The sequence below is a fragment of the Panulirus ornatus genome, chromosome 4, assembly GCF_036320965.1.
Source record: "Panulirus ornatus isolate Po-2019 chromosome 4, ASM3632096v1, whole genome shotgun sequence".
In the NCBI taxonomy this organism is placed as follows: Eukaryota; Metazoa; Arthropoda; class Malacostraca; order Decapoda; family Palinuridae; genus Panulirus; species Panulirus ornatus.
In genome coordinates, this window is record NC_092227.1 from 72,327,363 (window position 1) to 72,346,563 (window position 19,201).

General features: G+C 45.2%; 1 protein-coding gene across 1 annotated transcript in view; it reads right to left on the minus strand.

Moving 5' to 3' along the window:
- tyn (trynity) overlaps positions 1–19,201 on the minus strand; it is a 51,618-nt gene that overhangs the window by 19,722 nt on the left and 12,695 nt on the right. Inside the window, exons 3-4 of the mRNA XM_071696580.1 lie at positions 1,269–1,390; positions 43–187 (exon numbers count right to left, since the gene is read on the minus strand). Coding sequence (XP_071552681.1) covers positions 43–187; positions 1,269–1,390 — 267 coding nt within the window. The remainder of the gene's footprint in view (positions 1–42; positions 188–1,268; positions 1,391–19,201) is intronic.

Genomic DNA, 19,201 nt, shown 5'->3' on the forward strand with positions numbered 1-19,201 from the left:
ATAGTTCTGTTTGCTATATGACTCCCTTCCCGAGGTACTCACCTTCGAGGCATAAGTTCTCGAAGTAGTCGACCCCCTGAGCTTTCTCCATCTTTATGTACTCGACCGGCGACCGCCTGTCATGCTGGCTCAAGTGGCACTGAAGGGTCACGTAGTTGTACTCGGCACTCCGGCAGATGAAGCGGCCCTGTAGGAAAGTAATCAGAGTGTCAAGAGGGAGGCACTAGGACTAGTACGGTAATGCACTGTCAGGGCAGCTGGAAAATATCAGAGGTACAGTCACAAAAGTTCAGGAGTAGCTATATAAGATCAGGAGTAGTTTAGGGGACCCGATGTTGCTACTCAGGTTCTAAGGCATTGATGAGTGTGAGGGTGAGGGTGATGGATGGTGGAGGAGGGAGGCGTAGAGGCAGCATTTAGAGAAAATAAGGGGGCAGTATAGTGTACAGGGGTTGGCGGTAAGATGCAGTGTTATGTGAGTATTATTAGAAAGGTAAAAAGATCTACAAAAGAATTGCAATGCTGCACAGATCCAACAGAGTGCTGAAGAGAGTCGTATAGAGCTATTAACGCCCTGGATTAGTTTACACAAAGGCAAAGGGAATTCAATACACATGGGAAAAAATAAGGTAAAGGGGAATTTTACAGAGCCAGGGGAGTGTTAGAGTGTCACAGAGACATGGAGGTTCAGGAAACAACTAAAGGGGATCAGAAAGTAATTTCACGTGACAGGATGTAGATAAAGAGGTTCCTTCTTGACAAAAGAATTGTTTTAAGACATGTAAAACATAATTGCTCCAAACTATATTAACATTATTCATCTTTACACCAATGTTGGCTCTAATGTTAACCCATGCCATTCGCCTAATGAAACATAACAACGTACTCATCTCATTTAACCATAATTACTGTAATGATTATTACAGTTAGTCTCTCTCAGTTATAACCACCACTCCTCTCATTCTAATATGCAGCCAGTCATTCATCTTAGGAAAGTATTAACCACGACTCACGTCTTTGTCATGTTACTTCATCTCATCGAAACATGACAATATATTAGAAGAAAGGGAAAAGGTCATCCATCTCACTAAGCCATATTTACTCATCTTGTCACGAAGATATAATCCGTTCGTCTCACTACGACATAAATAGCCATACATCTGGTTAAGATATGACCTCATACTCATTCATCAGACATGATTAAAAGGTTATCATAAATCACCTCATTAAGACCTTACTTGCTTATCCATGAGACGGTAGTCACTTACCTCTTTCAGACATGCCGCTAGACATGATTCTTTCGATGAGGTGAACATATGGGCATTGTTGAGGCCTTTAAGCATCATGTTCGGGACACGTTCAAAGGTCCACGGTCTGTTGCACACATTGTCTGTAACCCATCAAGCCGGACGTTAGTCAACACACACAAGTAAGGTAAACAGAAATGTTGGAAGGCTTTATAAGGTGAGGCAACTGGTGTGAGGTTATGAGGTTGAGGGTGGATGGAGGTGGGGAGCTGGGGAGGGACTTGAGGGTGGATGAAGTGGTGGGGAGGTTGAGCTGAGGGTTGAGGAGGTATGAAGTGTGGATACAATTTGCAACATAGTTTAATTCACCCTCACAATGTCTCTCATTTGCCACCTCCAGTCTTTCTTCCTATTATCTGACCTCCTCCTCCTCCTCCTCCTCCCACTCCTTCTCCCCTCCTCTCCCTCCTCCTCCTCTTCCTCCTCCTCCCCCTTCTCTCCCTCCTCTTCCTCCTCCTCTACTCTCCCTCCTCTTCCTCTGACCCACTCACCAGACCAAACCTCCATTACAACCTCACCGTTCAAATAACAGCTTCCTTACTTCTTTACCTACTGATTTCTCTACTTCCTCCCACACCACAACTGTGTCTCTCTCCCACCTCAGTAAATTCATTTTCTATTTCCATCCACCTCAGGAGGAAGTTCCACCCATCATTTTCTCACTGACGACCCTCTAACGCCCGCACTAGGCTTTCTTTATTCTTTTCACCCTCTCCCTAGTCCAGGCCTCCACCTCCTCGTTCCTCACCAAGCTCCCTTATCTACCTCTCTTCTTCACTAGGTTCATTCTGCTTCTCCTTACCTTACCAGGCCAATCTTTACGCGTAAGGTCATTTGCCCCTTACTCTATCTCGTACCTCTTACCTCTCACTTTTTCATTTGCCTTATCCACTATTTTTCTTCCTCCTCTTCCTTTGCGCACCTGCTAAACCTGTCACCCTGTCATCCTTACTTATTCCTTCTTTGCCAGCCATCTTTCCGCCTCTGCCTCCCTCACAAGGCTCTTGCTTTACCATTCACGTTCTCATCAGTCTGCCTGTTGACGCACCTCTTCGTTACCATAACCTTCCTCTGACCTTCACATCTCCCTTTAACCTCTCATTTCCCTTTACCCTCTCTCGATCCATTACTTGCTCCTTACGAGAGCTCCTGAAGCTTTACATCCTACCCAGTAACCTCTCATGCACTCATTCCCAGTTCACACTTGGTAAGTGTGTGCCTTTCTTTCTCTTTTTTCAGGTCAGTTCTCAAGGAGAATCAGGGTGAAGCCTTTGTACCGTGAATGGAATAGACCACCTAGGTCTAACGTTGCTCATTTCCGTGTGTAACTGTTACCATTTGTATCTGAGAAACCTTATGATTTGATGTAACAAATATATATATATATATATATATATATATATATATATATATATATATATATATATATATATATATATATATATATATATATATATATATATATATATATATATATATATATATATATATATATATGCGTGTGTGTGTGTGTGTGTGTGTGTGTGATGTATATACATCACGAAGGGTGTTTCGAGTCTCACATACACTGGCAGTAGGTTCTTCTGGCGCTTCGCCCTTTCTTGGGTTCCTGAGAAAACTTCGGCCTAAGAGAGACATGACGGACCACATACCATCAACATACCAGACCACTTTGAGAGACGTGCCGTGGCTGATTCCCACCCTGATAATACCGTACCTAGACCCCACACACACACAACACTCACATGTCGTTATGGACACAAACCACGAGTGTTTACTTTAGAATAAAAATTCAGGGAACAACACTTCATATGTTGGTATAGGGCCGAGCACCCAGGCCTATGAGGACGGGAATGACACGCGAGGCTGCACTGGCATCTGGACTATTTTCTTCCGTCGTGTCCGCCTGCTACAGCGGCTCCCTCCCTCATCTCAGTTCCCGAATCATAGATGTGTGTAAAGTTCGAGAATTTCTAATGGCGATGATGGGTAGAAAACGGGACAGATATGCCTGAACGCGTTTTTTGTGCATTTGAGTGTAATGATGATAATGATAGAATAATAATACTAAAGTATTTTAGTATTTTTCAGCTGAAATGAAACACAATTTTTCTTGATTGAAACATAACATATTCAAGCACTTATATATTAGAAATGATCACGGAATATATATTATAATGCTCTTAGTTACCGATAGACTCCCAGTAAATAGGAAGCAAATAATCAGATAATACTTTAAAGTTGTCTTCATTAAAGACCTTGATTAATGGTCATAACGACGACCAAACAATATTCTAACCCAAGATTTGTATTCAGCATGAAAGATATTCTTTTTGATGAAGTTTTGAAGGAAATCTATTTTTCTGAGAAAAATCCCCAAAATTGCAGGTATTTTTCAGCTCAAAAAAAAAAGTTTTTTTTCAAAATTGAAACATAACATGTTCAAACACTTCTATAATTCAAATAATCCTGAAAAGTATATAATAACGCTCTCACTTACCGATAGACACCCAGAAATACGATGCAAATGATCAGATAATGCTTTAAAATTGTGACACCGAGGTACTTGGCGGACTGAATAACCTGGAGGAGTCTGGGTTTCCTTAGACAGTTGGAGGGTGGGACATGACTGCATGCGAGATATATGCACGTAACTAAATTGTTAGTTTGGTTGATGGTGACGCTGCAACCAGTGATCCAGATCTGGGGGTTGTTGTTGGTGTGTGCTGGAAGCACAAGGGTACCATCTTTGTGCACCTTAGGACGTCCGCCCGCAGGATTCTGAAGCTAGTTCGCTCGGATCGTGAAGCAAATTCTTATTAGTCGTCACTCGGTTTCTGTAGCTATGAATTACATTCTTATATCTCATGAAAGTTCTTTTTTCTCCGAGTCTTGGCGGGCTGACTTTGATGAGTTATGAGGCGGGGTATGTCGTGGCTTGTTTAGCATTCTCTCGATCGTTTGATGCGTCTTCTGCAGAGCCTCAAAGGAGGACACAGTCAGGTCTTAAAAGCGGATTCTGTCGAGGCCTGAATCTAATTCTCTCAGGTCCTAGAACGGGTTGCTAGCGAATCTAATTCTCTCAGGTCCTAAAACGGGTTGCTAGCGGATCTAATTCTCTCAGGTCCTAAAACGGGTTACTAGCGGATCTAATTCTCTCAGGTCCTAGAACGGGTTGCTAGCGAATCTAATTCTCTCACGTCCTAGAACGGGTTGCTAGCGAATCGTGAAAAAGTGTCTGTCGAATCCTGCAGGCATCAGGCTTTGTTGGGTCTTGACGCAGTTCATTTCGTCGTAGAGGATCATTCGAGACAGTTCTTGGAGAAAATCCTTACGAGGTTTGGAATTAAATCCGTGGTATGGATTCTGTCGAGGCTTGAGACTGGATTAAAAAAAAGAACGTTCACAGACGAGTCGCATCATCTTGAATATCATCATCTGCCGTCCTCTGACACAGATACTGTCAGGGTCTTCAGAAACTCTCCATCCGTCGGGCTCTGAGCAAAGGAGTGTGCGGACAGGTAGTGAGAGAGACGGTAAAGGTGAAACAGAACAAAGTGTGACGGGAGCAGCGATCCACACACACACACACACACACACACACACACACACACACACACACACACACACAGTGACAGCTGCGCCACCCGAAATCTTTGACCCAGGTTGTCCTGACTCGTAGTTGTCTCCTGTACCTGAAATGAGCTTGTAGCTAGTCTTGGCTGTTGACAGAGTGGAACGGTGTTGTAGAGCCACCAGTCAGCCGAACATAGTCCTGCCTGAGTGTGACATCTGCCTCGGCTGACCGTGGGATAACGCAGGAGGGACACGGTCTGTCTTTGTCAGTACGCATCACTCGTCAGCATCACAACAGGTGCCCCTGGTTCGGTGTTATCACCATCACCAAAGTCTTGGATGTATATATGGGCAGGTAATCGGCTCCAGGAACACTGTATCACTCCTTACTGGACTGCAGTCTACCTTTCCACCAGCATCACTGATCACTCCAGCTAAGGCCAGTATACTAAGTCTGATGAATAATGTTGGTTCCTCTTTGTGGCTACAAATTATTGACTTCTGTGGGGTGTGGCCGTGCTAAAAGCCTGGTCGCACTGACATCACACCGACGTCATTGAAGGAAGAGGACTGATGCTCCGAGGTCAGGTCGGAGCTAGGTCACCATATCCAAGTGTCGCCGCGTCGTGCTCAATCAATATGGCAGCGTCGTGCTTCAGGGTCACATCGTCGTGATCAAGAGATGAAAGAAACAACATCTGGCCGAACGTTTCCTCATTTTGAGCCAACAGTCGTACTAAAGCACCGTATGTATGGTTTACGAAGCACATAGGAACCACGTTACTAGTATCTGTACTGATAAAGGTTTAGAAAGTGAGTGTATTTGTGTGTGTGTGTGTGTGTGTGTGTGTGTGTGTGTGTGTGTGTGTGTGTGTGTGTGTGTGTGTGTGTGTTTTATGAAATGGATGAAGCAATAACGTTTTAATGCATATGGGTAGGCAATCAGCTGAGAATACACGGATAATACAGATACTATAGAGGTGCGAGGTTGTGATAGTAACTAGTTAACCAGTCATAAAAGATCTTAAGATCAAGATGAGCTGGATATTTCCACGCTTCGGATGAGCACGTGAGTGAGGAACATCTAGAAATGTGGGTGGCAGATGTCTGGTACATGTTTGCAAACCTCTCCTCACCCCACCAAAAAAAGAGGAATTTAAATCAAGCACCACAAGTATCCTCATGCCTGTCTTATATTACAGTTGTAACACTTATGACATTTCCAGTATGAACAGGTAATCATCCTATAGGAAGAAGAGTTCCAGTCCTCTGAATAAAATAACATAAACATTTTCCACAAGTGAATCTGAGCCTTTCTCAATGACCCTTACATTTCCAGGTATGTTTTGTCTCTCAACCTGTTCGTTGCGTCAGTATGTGTTTAGGATCGAGAGATACCTCGAGTTGTGGCCTTCCAGCAACCTTTAACCCGCTGAGCACGACGGTACGATCCTTGAGTGCGTTACGAACTTGTAGCAGGGTACAGCCTTAATATATATGTATGTGTATATATGTATATATATATATATATATATATATATATATATATATATATATATATATATATATATATATATATATATATATATATATATATATATATATATATATATATATATATATATATATATATATATATATATATATATATATATATATATATATATATATATATATATATATATATATATATATATCCTTCATACTTGATCGCCGTTTCCCGCGTTAGCGAGGTGACGCCGGGAACAGACGTAGAAAGGCCGCATTTGCTGACATCCATTCTCTAGCTGTTAAGTGCAATGCACCCAAACCACAGCCCCCTATCCACAACCAGGCTCCACAGACTTTTCCATGGTTTCCCCCGGCCGCTTCACATGTCCTAGTTCAGTCCATTGACATCACATCGACCCCTGTATACCACATCGTTCCAATTCACTCCATCCCGTGCACCCCTTTCATTCCAAAACCTTTTTCACTGTATCCTTCTATCTCCAGTTTGGTCTCCCCCTTCTCCTAGTCCCTTCAACTTGGGACATGTAGATCCTCTTTGTAAACCTCTCATCACTAACTATCTACATACCATTTCAACACACCCTCTTCTGCTCTCTCAACCCCACTCTTTCTATTACCACATATCTTTCTTACCCTTTCATTACTTACTCGATCAAACTACCTCACACCACACATTGTCCTTAAACATTTCATCTCCCCTCAACTTTCTCCCTACATATATAAATCTCGAAAGCTATTCAGTAGCATCTTGTGATATTCCACTTGGTACATATCCTTCAACATTCACTGCAAGAAAGAGAAATTAGTAAGACATGATACATAGACCATGTTACATAACAAACAACCCGACTGTTATTGGCATTCCCGTGACCTGCGCTGACCCCAGCGGTGAGTAAGTGAGTCAGAGGAAGAGCCGGGTCGGGAACAAAGCTTGCCCGGGCTGTTCCCACCAACTGGCTCACCAGACACCACGCAACACAGTCCTCCACACGTCTTCCGTGGTCACTCGGCCTCCACAAGGACTCACTCAGCAGGGGATTATGGGGCTCCATCAGCCTCCTCAGACCCAACAGCCCCGTTTATAAACACGAAGGAGAGTTGTGGAGGGCTGCTGCGGACGGGTGGGAGGGGCTGTTGTGGAGGGCCGCTGAGGACGGGCGGGAGGGGTGTTGTGGAGGGCCGCTGAGGACGGGCGGGAGGGGTGTTGTGGAGGGCCGCTGAGGACGGGCGGGAGGGGTGTTGTGGAGGGCCGCTGAGGACGGGCGGGAGGGGTGTTGTGGAGGGCTGCTGAGGACGGGCGGGAGGGGTGTTGTGGAGGGCCGCTGAGGACGGGCGGGAGGGGTGTTGTGGAGGGCTGCTGAGGACGGGCGGGAGGGGTGTTGTGGAGGGCTGCTGAGGACGGGCGGGAGGGGTGTTGTGGAGGGCCGCTGAGGACGGGCGGGAGGGGTGTTGTGGAGGGCCACCGAGGATAGGCAGGAGGAGTGTTGTGGAGGGCCGGTGAGGACGGGCGGGAGGGGTGTTGTGGAGGGCTGCTGGGGACGGACGGAGGGATGTTGTGGAGGGCCGCTGAGGACGGGCGGGAGGGGTTTTTGGGAGGGCTGCTGGGGACGGGCGGAGGGGTGTTGTGGAGGGCCGCCGAGAATAGGCAGGAGGAGTGTTGTGGAGGGCTGCTGGGACGGGCTGAGGGCCGTGGGAAACGCTGTACGGGCTGGGAATTACTACATGTAATCTGTCATCTGTTATGACACTGACTTTCATCTCTATTTTTTCTCTAATTAAAGTTTTTTCCTAACTAGAACCTCCAGGAAGTTAGTCTCACGTGATTCTTTAATTATTGATATTACGTTTCTCTGACTAACGTTTATAGTGAACCGGATACATTACAATATCTATATCACAGTGTATGGGTATGTGTCTCATACATTAAGGAAAGAGGGGCAAGTATGAAGTCTGTTGGGGATGAGAGAGCTTGGGAAGTGAGTCAGTTGTTGTTCGCTGATGATACAGCGCTGGTGGCTGATTCATGTGAGAAACTGCAGAAGCTGGTGACTGAGTTTGGTAAAGTGTGTGGAAGAAGAAAGTTAAGAGTAAATGTGAATAAGAGCAAGGTTATTAGGTACAGTAGGGTTGAGGGTCAAGTCAATTGGGAGGTGAGTTTGAATGGAGAAAAACTGGAGGAAGTGAAGTGTTTTAGATATCTGGGAGTGGATCTGGCAGCGGATGGAACCATGGAAGCGGAAGTGGATCATAGGGTGGGGGAGGGGGCGAAAATTCTGGGGGCCTTGAAGAATGTGTGGAAGTCGAGAACATTATCTCGGAAAGCAAAAATGGGTATGTTTGAAGGAATAGTGGTTCCAACAATGTTGTATGGTTGCGAGGCGTGGGCTATGGATAGAGTTGTGCGCAGGAGGATGGATGTGCTGGAAATGAGATGTTTGAGGACAATGTGTGGTGTGAGGTGGTTTGATCGAGTAAGTAACGTAAGGGTAAGAGAGATGTGTGGAAATAAAAAGAGCGTGGTTGAGAGAGCAGAAGAGGGTGTTTTGAAGTGGTTTGGGCACATGGAGAGGATGAGTGAGGAAAGATTGACCAAGAGGATATATGTGTCGGAGGTGGAGGGAGCAAGGAGAAGAGGGAGACCAAATTGGAGGTGGAAAGATGGAGTGAAAAAGATTTTGTGTGATCGGGGCCTGAACATGCAGGAGGGTGAAAGGAGGGCAAGGAATAGAGTGAATTGGAGCGATGTGGTATACCGGGGTTGACGTGCTGTCAGTGGATTGAATCAAGGCATGTGAAGCGTCTGGGGTAAACCATGGAAAGCTGTGTAGGTATGTATATTTGCGTGTGTGGACGTATGTATATACATGTGTATGGGGGGGGGTTGGGCCATTTCTTTCGTTTGTTTCCTTGCGCTACCTCGCAAACGCGGGAGACAGCGACGAAGTATAAAAAAAAAAAAAAAAAAATATATATATATATATATATATATATATATATATATATATATATATATATATATATATATATATATATATGTATGTATGTATGTATATATAACAAGATAAAGACTGTAAAGGAGGGAGAGAAAGAGAGAGAGAGAGAGATTAATAACACGGATGTCCAAATACACAAGAGTTGATGTGAATTAGACTTGTGTCGGCGGATGATAAAATATTGGACGAAGAGGAGAGCTGGTGGCCGAGCTGTGGGGATGGGAATGTAGACAGAGATATCGGGGTTGGAAACTCAGATGAAAGACAGGAAGGTGGACTTAGATAATTTTGAAATCTTCAGATACCGGATGAACTGAGGATTAATCAGTATAGTTGACTCCGGGCGAACATCAGACTTAGTTCTTACTGTAGATTTAGATAATAATCTATTTCCAACTTCTCGGCATCAATAGATGACACTGGAGCATTACTAGGATAACCTGAGGTTGCCCTTAGGAGAGGGCGAACTAGACAATTTCCTGGGGCTCCACACATTAAGATACTCAGATTTTCGCTTCATCTTTTTATCTGTATGATTGATGATGCATCAAATCAATTTCGCTGGAGTTTCGGGAACTGAACAATGTGGAAAAACGAAATGGAAAATGTTCGACTTGCTAAATATATCATCAAAATTAAGCATCTTCTGGTCCCCCAACATTGCTCTCTTGCCCAGGGTCGCAACAATTACAAGACCATATCTGATGATAACCAAGCGACGTGATGACCATGATGAGACGAGAGCAGTCAGCATCTGCCCGTCACAATGAAGTAACGGGTCAAGAGTTAATGGCCGCGTCACTGCAAGTCAGGTGCTTACTGACAACAAATATTAGAGATAATGCTGTATAATTACGGAGCAGCGGTCCTGCCCACCGTCGCACTCGCTCCCGCTTCTGCTGGCGAGGGTGGGAGTCACTCCCACGTTACGTCTCAGATGATGACACTTCCTACATGATGGGTCAGGGTGGGAGTCACTCCCACATTACGTCTCAGACAGAGGACGACATTTCCTACGTGATGGGTCAGGGTGGGAGTCACTCCCATGTTACGTCTTAGACAGAGGATGACACTTCCTACATGATGGGTCACGGAGTAGTTACTCCCATGTTACGTCTCAGACAGAGGATGACACTTCCTACATGATGGGTGAGGGTGGGAGTCTGCTCCCATGGCAGGTACTTTTCAGACGGCGGAGGACGTGCCCTTCACCATGAGCACTCCCACGCTCACCACACCCACGGTACGGCAACCAAGTGGGTATAGTCCTACGTACCTAAACACAGACTTCGTGATTACATTTGCAAATTTTAGAAAATAGATGATTTCGACAACATAATAAACGATAATTTTTTCTACATCAGACAGACATATGATTATTCATTTGTATTTTACGGAGTAGGTTTTTCACACTACGGTCGCATATGCAAGAAAGCATAGCTAATATTTGTTAGCAGACAGTTTGTCTGCTCTACTATTCTCCTAAAATGGAATCATTGAGACATGTCAGGGACGATGTCAATTCATTAAATCCTCCCTCATACAGAGTCCTGAAGCCTATTTTTTGCTAAAGGATATTCATGTTAAGGCCTTCTTTAACTCTGTCCCATCCTCAGTACTTCATTTTTGCTCGAGCTAAATTTTATCAGCCATGTATCAGAACAACTTTGGAGTCTGTCTGGGTCCCGTTGCAAGCTGATGCAATCCCCCTTACTTTTCACTTCTCTCATGACCTTTGCATCATCTGCAAACATATTCAGGTAGGAGTCCAGTCCTTCAGGCAAGTCATTCACAAAGACCAAGAAGAGTAACGGTCCCAAAACAGAACCCTGGGGCACTCCACTGATGACACACCCATCTCGAGAAGATTTCCCTGACATGTGTTATTTTCACCCTTCCACTTAAGATAATCTTCTATCCACCGAAGCAGTGTCCCTTCATTCCTGCCTGCTGAGGTATTCCAGCTTCTTAGCCAACCCCTCATGTGGCAGAATATCATATTCTTTTCAGAAGTCCAGATATGAACGATCCATCCAGTCTTCTCTTTTGTCTAAGACAGAGCACACAACTTCGTCACACGCTTTATTCCAATCATTCACTGTCCTCATACTATAATTGTTCTTCTTTATATCTTGTTATCGTCATCGAAAATTGTCATCAGATGCCTTCCGCCGTGGGATCTCGTCGTCGAACACTAGCCATCAGATCTTCCTGTCGGAACTTGCCGTCGGGCTTAGCTGTCGAATCCCAGCCATGGGGTCTCTGTTCTCGGACCCCTACCGTCAAACCGTCAGACTACATCCGTCAGACCCCAGCCGCTGGACCAAGACACTGCACCCCTCCACAATGGCCTACATCGTTATTTGAACTTTCCAAAACGATGGGTCGTGTCATTTCCCAAATTACCAGAAACTTCCTTGAACTTGTGGCTGGGAGAAGGTGAGGGAAATATTCACTACGTGTTCTCCACCTTCTGTTGTCTTCCCACGGCACCACACCCATGTACCACAACCAGGGTCTCCATTTTCTGTCTTGTATTTTCTCCTGCACCGCTCTTCTGCACGTACTCTCACATCTGCAGGTTTCTTTGTAACTCTTCCTGTAACATACCTTGCCCATCAGCCCTTCACTGATATCCTACACCGCCCTCCTACATTCTTCTACAAAGTAAATCTTCATCTATATCTCACACACAGCCTCTTTCCCTGCCTCTACATTTCCTCTAACCTCTACTGTTTCTAGTGCCCCATGCAGTAATCTTTCGTCATACATTTCCTCTTACAGTATTTCTAAGCCTTAGCATAAATCTCGCACAGGATCAACACCTGCGCATCAAGATGAAACCGCGCTTGTATCTCCCACTGAACCTACCCCTGCAGCTCCACCATAGCTTCGCTGGTGAGGACCACACTCCCTCCCGCGCCACGAGGTCTGGAGACGACGGCGGTCACGGCGCCGACTTCCACAGGAACACGTACTGCAGACCTCAGGTGTGCCAGGTTACAGACCAGTAGTGTGGTCAGGTCGTGAGGTGCGGGGACTTTAAAAAGAAATGCTTTCCAGTCTCCTATCAGGGGTGGGACGCACGGAGAGTGAAATTATAGCCCGTGTGTCTGTGGGAGGAGCTGTACGACCCGTCTTAAGGCTTTTCAGCCCGGAAGTAACGGTAAAACAACGACGCGCCACTTAATCTTGCCTCCAGCACCTGGGAAAGCGACGGGTGACGTACACCGGCCTGTAGCTACTCGTTCTCAAGTACATGACGGCCAACCGCACCAATTGGTAACCGTTCGTGGTGATCAACCGATGGTCCAGCACCACCTGGCACCATGTATGGGTTGCCAGACAGTGACTTGAGTGCCGGACCTGGCTAGGGTGGAGGACCGTGTCTACGATGTCGCACTTTGTCTAGAGTATTGGATGTGACTAGGGTGCAGGGTACCAAGCTGCATCTAGGGTGCTGAACTGTATCTAGGGTGCCGGACCGTGACTAGGGTGTCGAACCATTCCTGGGGTGCCGGACCGTGTCGAGATTGCCGGACCATGTGTAAGGTGTTGGACCCAGAAACTCCATCGTCGTAGGGCCTCGGCAGGTCCAACCTCGATCTTTCCTATAACAGAAATCTTATATATGATCATTCCAATGACGACTCAGAGATGACACACATGAGCGGAAGCTGTAGACGATACCTCCCATATTTCGATATGATACTTCCATTCCCAGGTAACTCAACCGGTTTTATAAAACGAGTCTATTATCCTCCTTCGAGCGTGAGGGTTACTAAGACCCCTGGGTATGATGGCGTCTGGCTTTAAGCTGACCCTCAAGAATAACGCCATTATACCCTTGGTCGTACCGTTATGCTCAAGAGTCGTACCCTTGCGCTGAAAGGTCGTACCGTCATGCTCTAGATACGTAACACTGCGTCAGAGGGCCGTACCGTCATGCTCAAGAGTCGTACCATTGCGCTAAAGGGTCGTACCGTCATGATGAAGAGTCGCACTGCTGCACCAAAGGGTCGTACCGTCGTGCTCAAGGAGTTCACAATATATATCATGTTATCTATGCAGGAGATTCTCAAAAGATGTTTAACAGGTGGTATTTTAAGGACGCAAGAGAGTGACGATTATTTTCTTTTCAACAGTTCATTAGCCACCATCACGGCGTCACGAAAACATGAGGGTAATTAGTCATTATTCACACCTCCCATCCAGCAAGAAACGAGCCAGACGAGGCAGCAGAGTCGTGATTATCTCCTTGTCATAAACACAGGTTTTCATACGTTCGTCTGGGGAAGACTAATGTCCTCCGGAAACACGTCAAGCAGTGTGCATGAATGGCTCATTGACACAGGAGCTTGCAGATGACACCACTCCACCATCCCTCCCGCTCCTCCCTCCCTCCGAGCATCTGGATTTGCACTAGTGACTTTGACGGCTTCCTGGATATTACCAGGAAGACAAAGGTGTGAAAGAGACTTTATGTTGCGCCTATTTGTCAAGGAAAGAGATCGGGAATTACAATCTTAAGTTACTGAACCCGTGAAGGCATGGAAATAATTGATTATATATATATATATATATATATATATATATATATATATATATATATATATATATATATATATATATATATATATATATATATATATATATATATATATATATATATATATATATATGTGATTTCTTTTTTCTCATACTCGTCCGCCGTTTCCAGCAGTAGCGAGGTAGCGCCAGACGAAGAAAAACTTCATTCGCTCACATCCGTTCTCTATTGGTCATGTGCAGTGCACCAAAATTACAGCCACCCTGTTCACAAACAGGCCCTGCAGGCATTTCCATGGTTTATCCCGACAGTTTCACATGCCCTGGTTCAATCTTATCAGTAGCACTATATCCTTCCATTTCATTCGATCCTGTGCATGTCTTTCACCCTCCTGCATGCTCATGCCCCAATTACTCAAAATCTCTTTCACTCCATTCCTACATCTCCAGTTTGTTTCCCCCTCCTCCCCCTCCCCTCCCCCTCTCCTCGTCCACTCCTCTTCTGACACGTATATCCTTTTCGTCAACTTATCATCAGTCGTTTTCTCCATATGTCCAAAACATTTCAGCAGACTCCCTTCAGCTTTCTCAACCATACTCTTCTTATTATTACACCTCTCTTTTACCCTATAGTTATCTACTCGACCAGACTTCCTCGCACCACATATCCATAAACATTTCATTTCTAGCACATGCGCCCTCCTCCGTACATTCTCATCTACAGCCCATGCCTCGCGTCCGCACAACATCGCTGGGACTACTATACCTTCAGACATGCCCATTTCCTCCATCCTAGGTTGCAACCTTGTCTTTTCCTGGCGATCCTGTAACAGAACGCCAACCCTCCATATTCTATTGCTTTAATAGTGACGGTTCCTGACACGGAGGCAAGTCCTCAGTGATGCCAGGCCTTGAAATGAGAGAGAGAGAGAGAGAGAGAGAGAGAGAGAGAGAGAGAGAGAGAGAGAGAGAGAGAGAGAGAGAGAGAGAGAGAGAGAGAGATAGAGAGATTTCTTTTTAAGGAAGCGGAAATTCTCTTTTTTTAGGAAGAAAAAAAAAACGGGACGTAGATGTCAGAAAAAAAAAGTGATTGATCTTGAGGGAAAGTGAGCGTGAGAAACAGAACTGGAAGACAGAGAGAGCAAATGGGAAAAAAAAGGAAGAGGAGCAAAAGTTTATAGTCTATGTACGGAGATATTAAGGTTTGCGTCGTCGATTACCTTTGCAAAGACGGAAAGTAAGACCAACACGTCTGACACGAAGGGTTGTAAGATGGTGTCCAGGCATCACCCTAGTACTCCTACGTCGGGACGTAAACAACAGCGTCGCTCATAGCTGCATTGGTAAACGTTCTTTTTATTTGTCTTTTCTTTTTTCCACTCGATCTTTGTGAGGTCTCGGACCGCCTCTGGATCACAGAGGAACCGCAACTTCTCTTATTGTGTCTCGTTACTTTCACAGTTTATCGTCAGGCCTCCGGCAGTACGTGACTCCCACAAGTAATCTTTAAATGTTTGTCAGTGTAGAGGGAGGGAATTATCCTCCGTCGTAAAGCGGACCTATCATGAGGGCGGTGTTAGCCTGTCGCCTCTCTGAGAAAATTACAGAGACAGGAGTAGCAGTACACTGGGACTTCCGCGTCAAGCGAGATCCGGACCAAGTAATGACTTGTCTCCATCTGCGACGGCATGATCCACCCGACCCCGTGTCGCTGAGGCATCACAGTGAGACCAGGAGTTACTCAGAAGGTCAGAGGACCATATAACCTATGATAACACTATGTGACGCCACTTAACCCAGGATGATACATGATGCAACCACACTTCAAAGCATGATAACATCTGTCACTCCACCACCTAGGACAACAAGCTACGATCACCGGCGACATTGTCTGTAGTCATAAGATGCATGATGGTATCCAACACTACATAAACAATGGTAATAACATCGTGGAAAAGTATTTACTCTTTTGTAGCGAATATGATTTTTAGTGATACAATCCCGGATCATGCAGTCAGAAGCTGAAACACAGTCATATCGTCCTCTCTTTTACCAAGTAATTTCAATGACTATAACTGGCAGTTGTTTACAGACGGCAGCCCTGAGTGAGTAGGATGTCTCATAAGGACCAGGTCAGTCCTTCTGATGACGCTGTCCTACCCAGACTCCGGCATAATACCCAGCAAGGCTCCCCAGGTCCTCTAGTGTATTTTCAATGGTTTTCATCTACTGCCTCTTCGTTTACCTTTGTCTCCCTCTGCATATTCGCGCCAGACATTGCCACCTACTTTTCCAAAACTCTTTCGCTAATTTCCTCGTTCCATACTCTGTCTTCATTTGATATTGCATTCACATACTACACTCCCGTCTCCCAGCAATGCCAACTACCTTCATTTTGCCTACGTCTTGCTCCAAATATTCTCTTTCCTTTCCCTATTGTTAGCGTGGGTCAGTGAGAACTCGTAAATCCATCCTCTCTTGTTGCCTATCCCTGTAATGTCTTCTTTCATTTTAATCTATTTTCTGTGTTTAATTAAAGGCATTTCTCCTGCAGGTAAGAGTATGTATGTCTTCGGTGACCCCACCTGCCGGCAGTACCAGGAAGATGGGTCGGGAGCAGGAGCTTCAGGCAGCCCTGGGTGTATACAGAACGTGCCTCTTCTTGCTCTGGTCTCAGGGAGATTGTCCTCTGGTGGTAGGGTGGGAGCGAGGAGACCCAAGGGGTCAGCAGAGGAGAGGCACGTCTTAGGTCGAAGGTCAGAGGCTGCATAAGGGAAATCAGACGTCTGTTGTAATCCCAGTTTCTCACATTAACGGAGTTCTTGTGAAAATGCTTCTTGCCATCAGTGACGAGTCATTCAGATATCATTAAACTTTGACTCAAGACCTTCAGAACAATGTAATGAGAAGACTTTATACTGCAGAAACTTACTGTTCAGCAAAGTCTCTCTAAGTGTTTCAGTCTTGAGCTGGGCAGATCACAGCAACCAGCCAATTAACTGCCCAGCTATTTGGTCGAAAACTGGTCAGAAAAAAAATGATCAATACATTCCCACTAATATGTGATGCTAATGAGGTGGTTCCACAGCTGTTAATCAATCCTTTGGCCTTTCATCAATAACCAGGTTATTGACGACTGGTTAATTCAAACAGGTCATGATTTTCATTTCTGTACACCCCATCATCTTATTAGAATGACGTTGTTTGAAAGGGAGAGTTATAGAGAGGTTACCTCCAGGAGATGCGTTGTTTAGCACTGTAATTTCTTGATCGTTGTTGTTTTGGTCTTAAAGCAACGAGTAACCGTACAGCAGGCGTGAGTAATTGGTTATCAGAAGGAACAAGGAAAGCGTTGTTTCTTCGCGGCGAGTCTCTCTCTCTCTCTCTCTCTCTCTCTCTCTCTCTCTCTCTCTCTCTCTCTCTCTCTCTCTCTCTCTCTCTCTCTCTCTCTCTCTCTCTCTCTCATCCTGGAACCAAGAAGGTAAGTGAAGGTGATCTCCCTTGCAAGTATAGACTCAGTCGGCGGAAAACTAAATCGCTTACACCTTCTGAAAACCTTCCTCCACAATCATTACCCTCACAAATTACTATCAAATGTATCTGCTGCATGATGCGTGTACCTATACACGAAGCAGAATGGATCTGGGGAGGAATTAACAATTTACATGCCAGTGATAACTGCCCCTCAGTCTGATGGAGCCTCTGGGTGAGTGGAATGTGTGTGTGTGTGTGTGTGTGTGTGTGTGTGTGTGTGTGTCCAACAAAGAAAGCTTTATGGTGAGCCCTGATGTTGAAAGTGTTGTTGGTGCCGGCGGGTATGGAGGGCGCCTGCAGCCTCCTCCGTGGCCCGAGGCCCCTCAAGGCTCGGGGGGGGGGGGGTGAGAGAGAGAGAGAGAGAGAGAGAGAGAGAGAGAGAGAGAGAGAGAGAGAGAGAGAGAGAGGTTCACCACCTCCCTCAGCCTCAGGAGTTTTACGCCCCAGGCCTCTCGCCGCTCAACTCTGACCCCTTGTTGCCACTCACTACCTGTCGCCTGCAAAAACAACTGTCTTTGTCTTCCGGCTTTGAGTACGTTGGTGGGGGAAAAAATGATATAATTGACGATCGTCTCAACGTCTTACGGTACCTGGGAGACTCTGCGGGTAAAGGAATGAAGAGATCTAAAGAAGTCGGTGGATGTGCTCACTGAGCTATGTCGCCTCCTGCGGAAGGGAACAGGTAATGACAGAGGAGAATAGAGGGCTCTGTGCAGGGGACAAGGGGAACCTTGTAAAGGTATCTGTGAGGGAGTCAGGGTATCATGAGAAAGCAGGAGCATTGTGGGGGTAAAGAACTACTGTGAGGCAGCAGAGGTATTGTGAGACAGTAGGGGAAGTGCGAAAGGACGAGGGAAGTGCGAAAGAGGAAGAGAGCGCCTAGGGAGACATAGGTTAGTCAGTACCTAAGTTTTCGATACTTTTTATGGAACTACTGAGTCACGACTCATTCCATATTATCATAACCACAAAGTTGTTACGCCTTGATAATGCCGTGTGTTCGAACCGTGAGTTCGAATGATGTGATCACTTCTCCCTCCGTAATCTTGTGGTTTTAACGACTGATTAACTTGTTATCCAACCTATTCCCTTACCAGAACTAAAATCAACATACATAACTCCTGTGTTAATAACTGGTGTCGCTGTTGATCTACTTTAGTTTAAGGTAAGTATTATGAAATAGACATCTTTTTAGATACATTGTATTAGTTACAGTCTTCTATATGAACCTCAACAAGTTCACTTTGATCATCTTATCCTAATTTCTCTGCTACTCCGCTGATGAGACGTTAAAAGTTAAGAAAAATAAAATCGTATGATGTAACCAGAGAGGCGCTGACGTCACACCCCGTCAACTACAGGACTACTTGTCTATGTCTCTGACATAGAAAAGTACTTACGAGTAAGAGTTAGTGTCTCTGAACGTAGTTAGCTTTACCCTTAGTGGGACATAGTTGTTATACAGTCAATATGAGGAATTAATGTTGAGCAACTTTACGACAGGCAAATGATGAGTCTTATTTTCTTTCGCCTGTTTATTCCATGTACTCTCTCTGAACTCTGGGGCATCCATGGCAAAAACTTAATAGAAAAAAATACAGAGAAATCATTCCAGTCAAATCTTTGTTGTTTTATGCAACACAGTCATGATCACTGATCTTTGAGTCTGGTGTTCACTGCTTCGTTTGAGGAGATGATTCATTGTCTAATTATCTCAGTTACTTGAGTTCG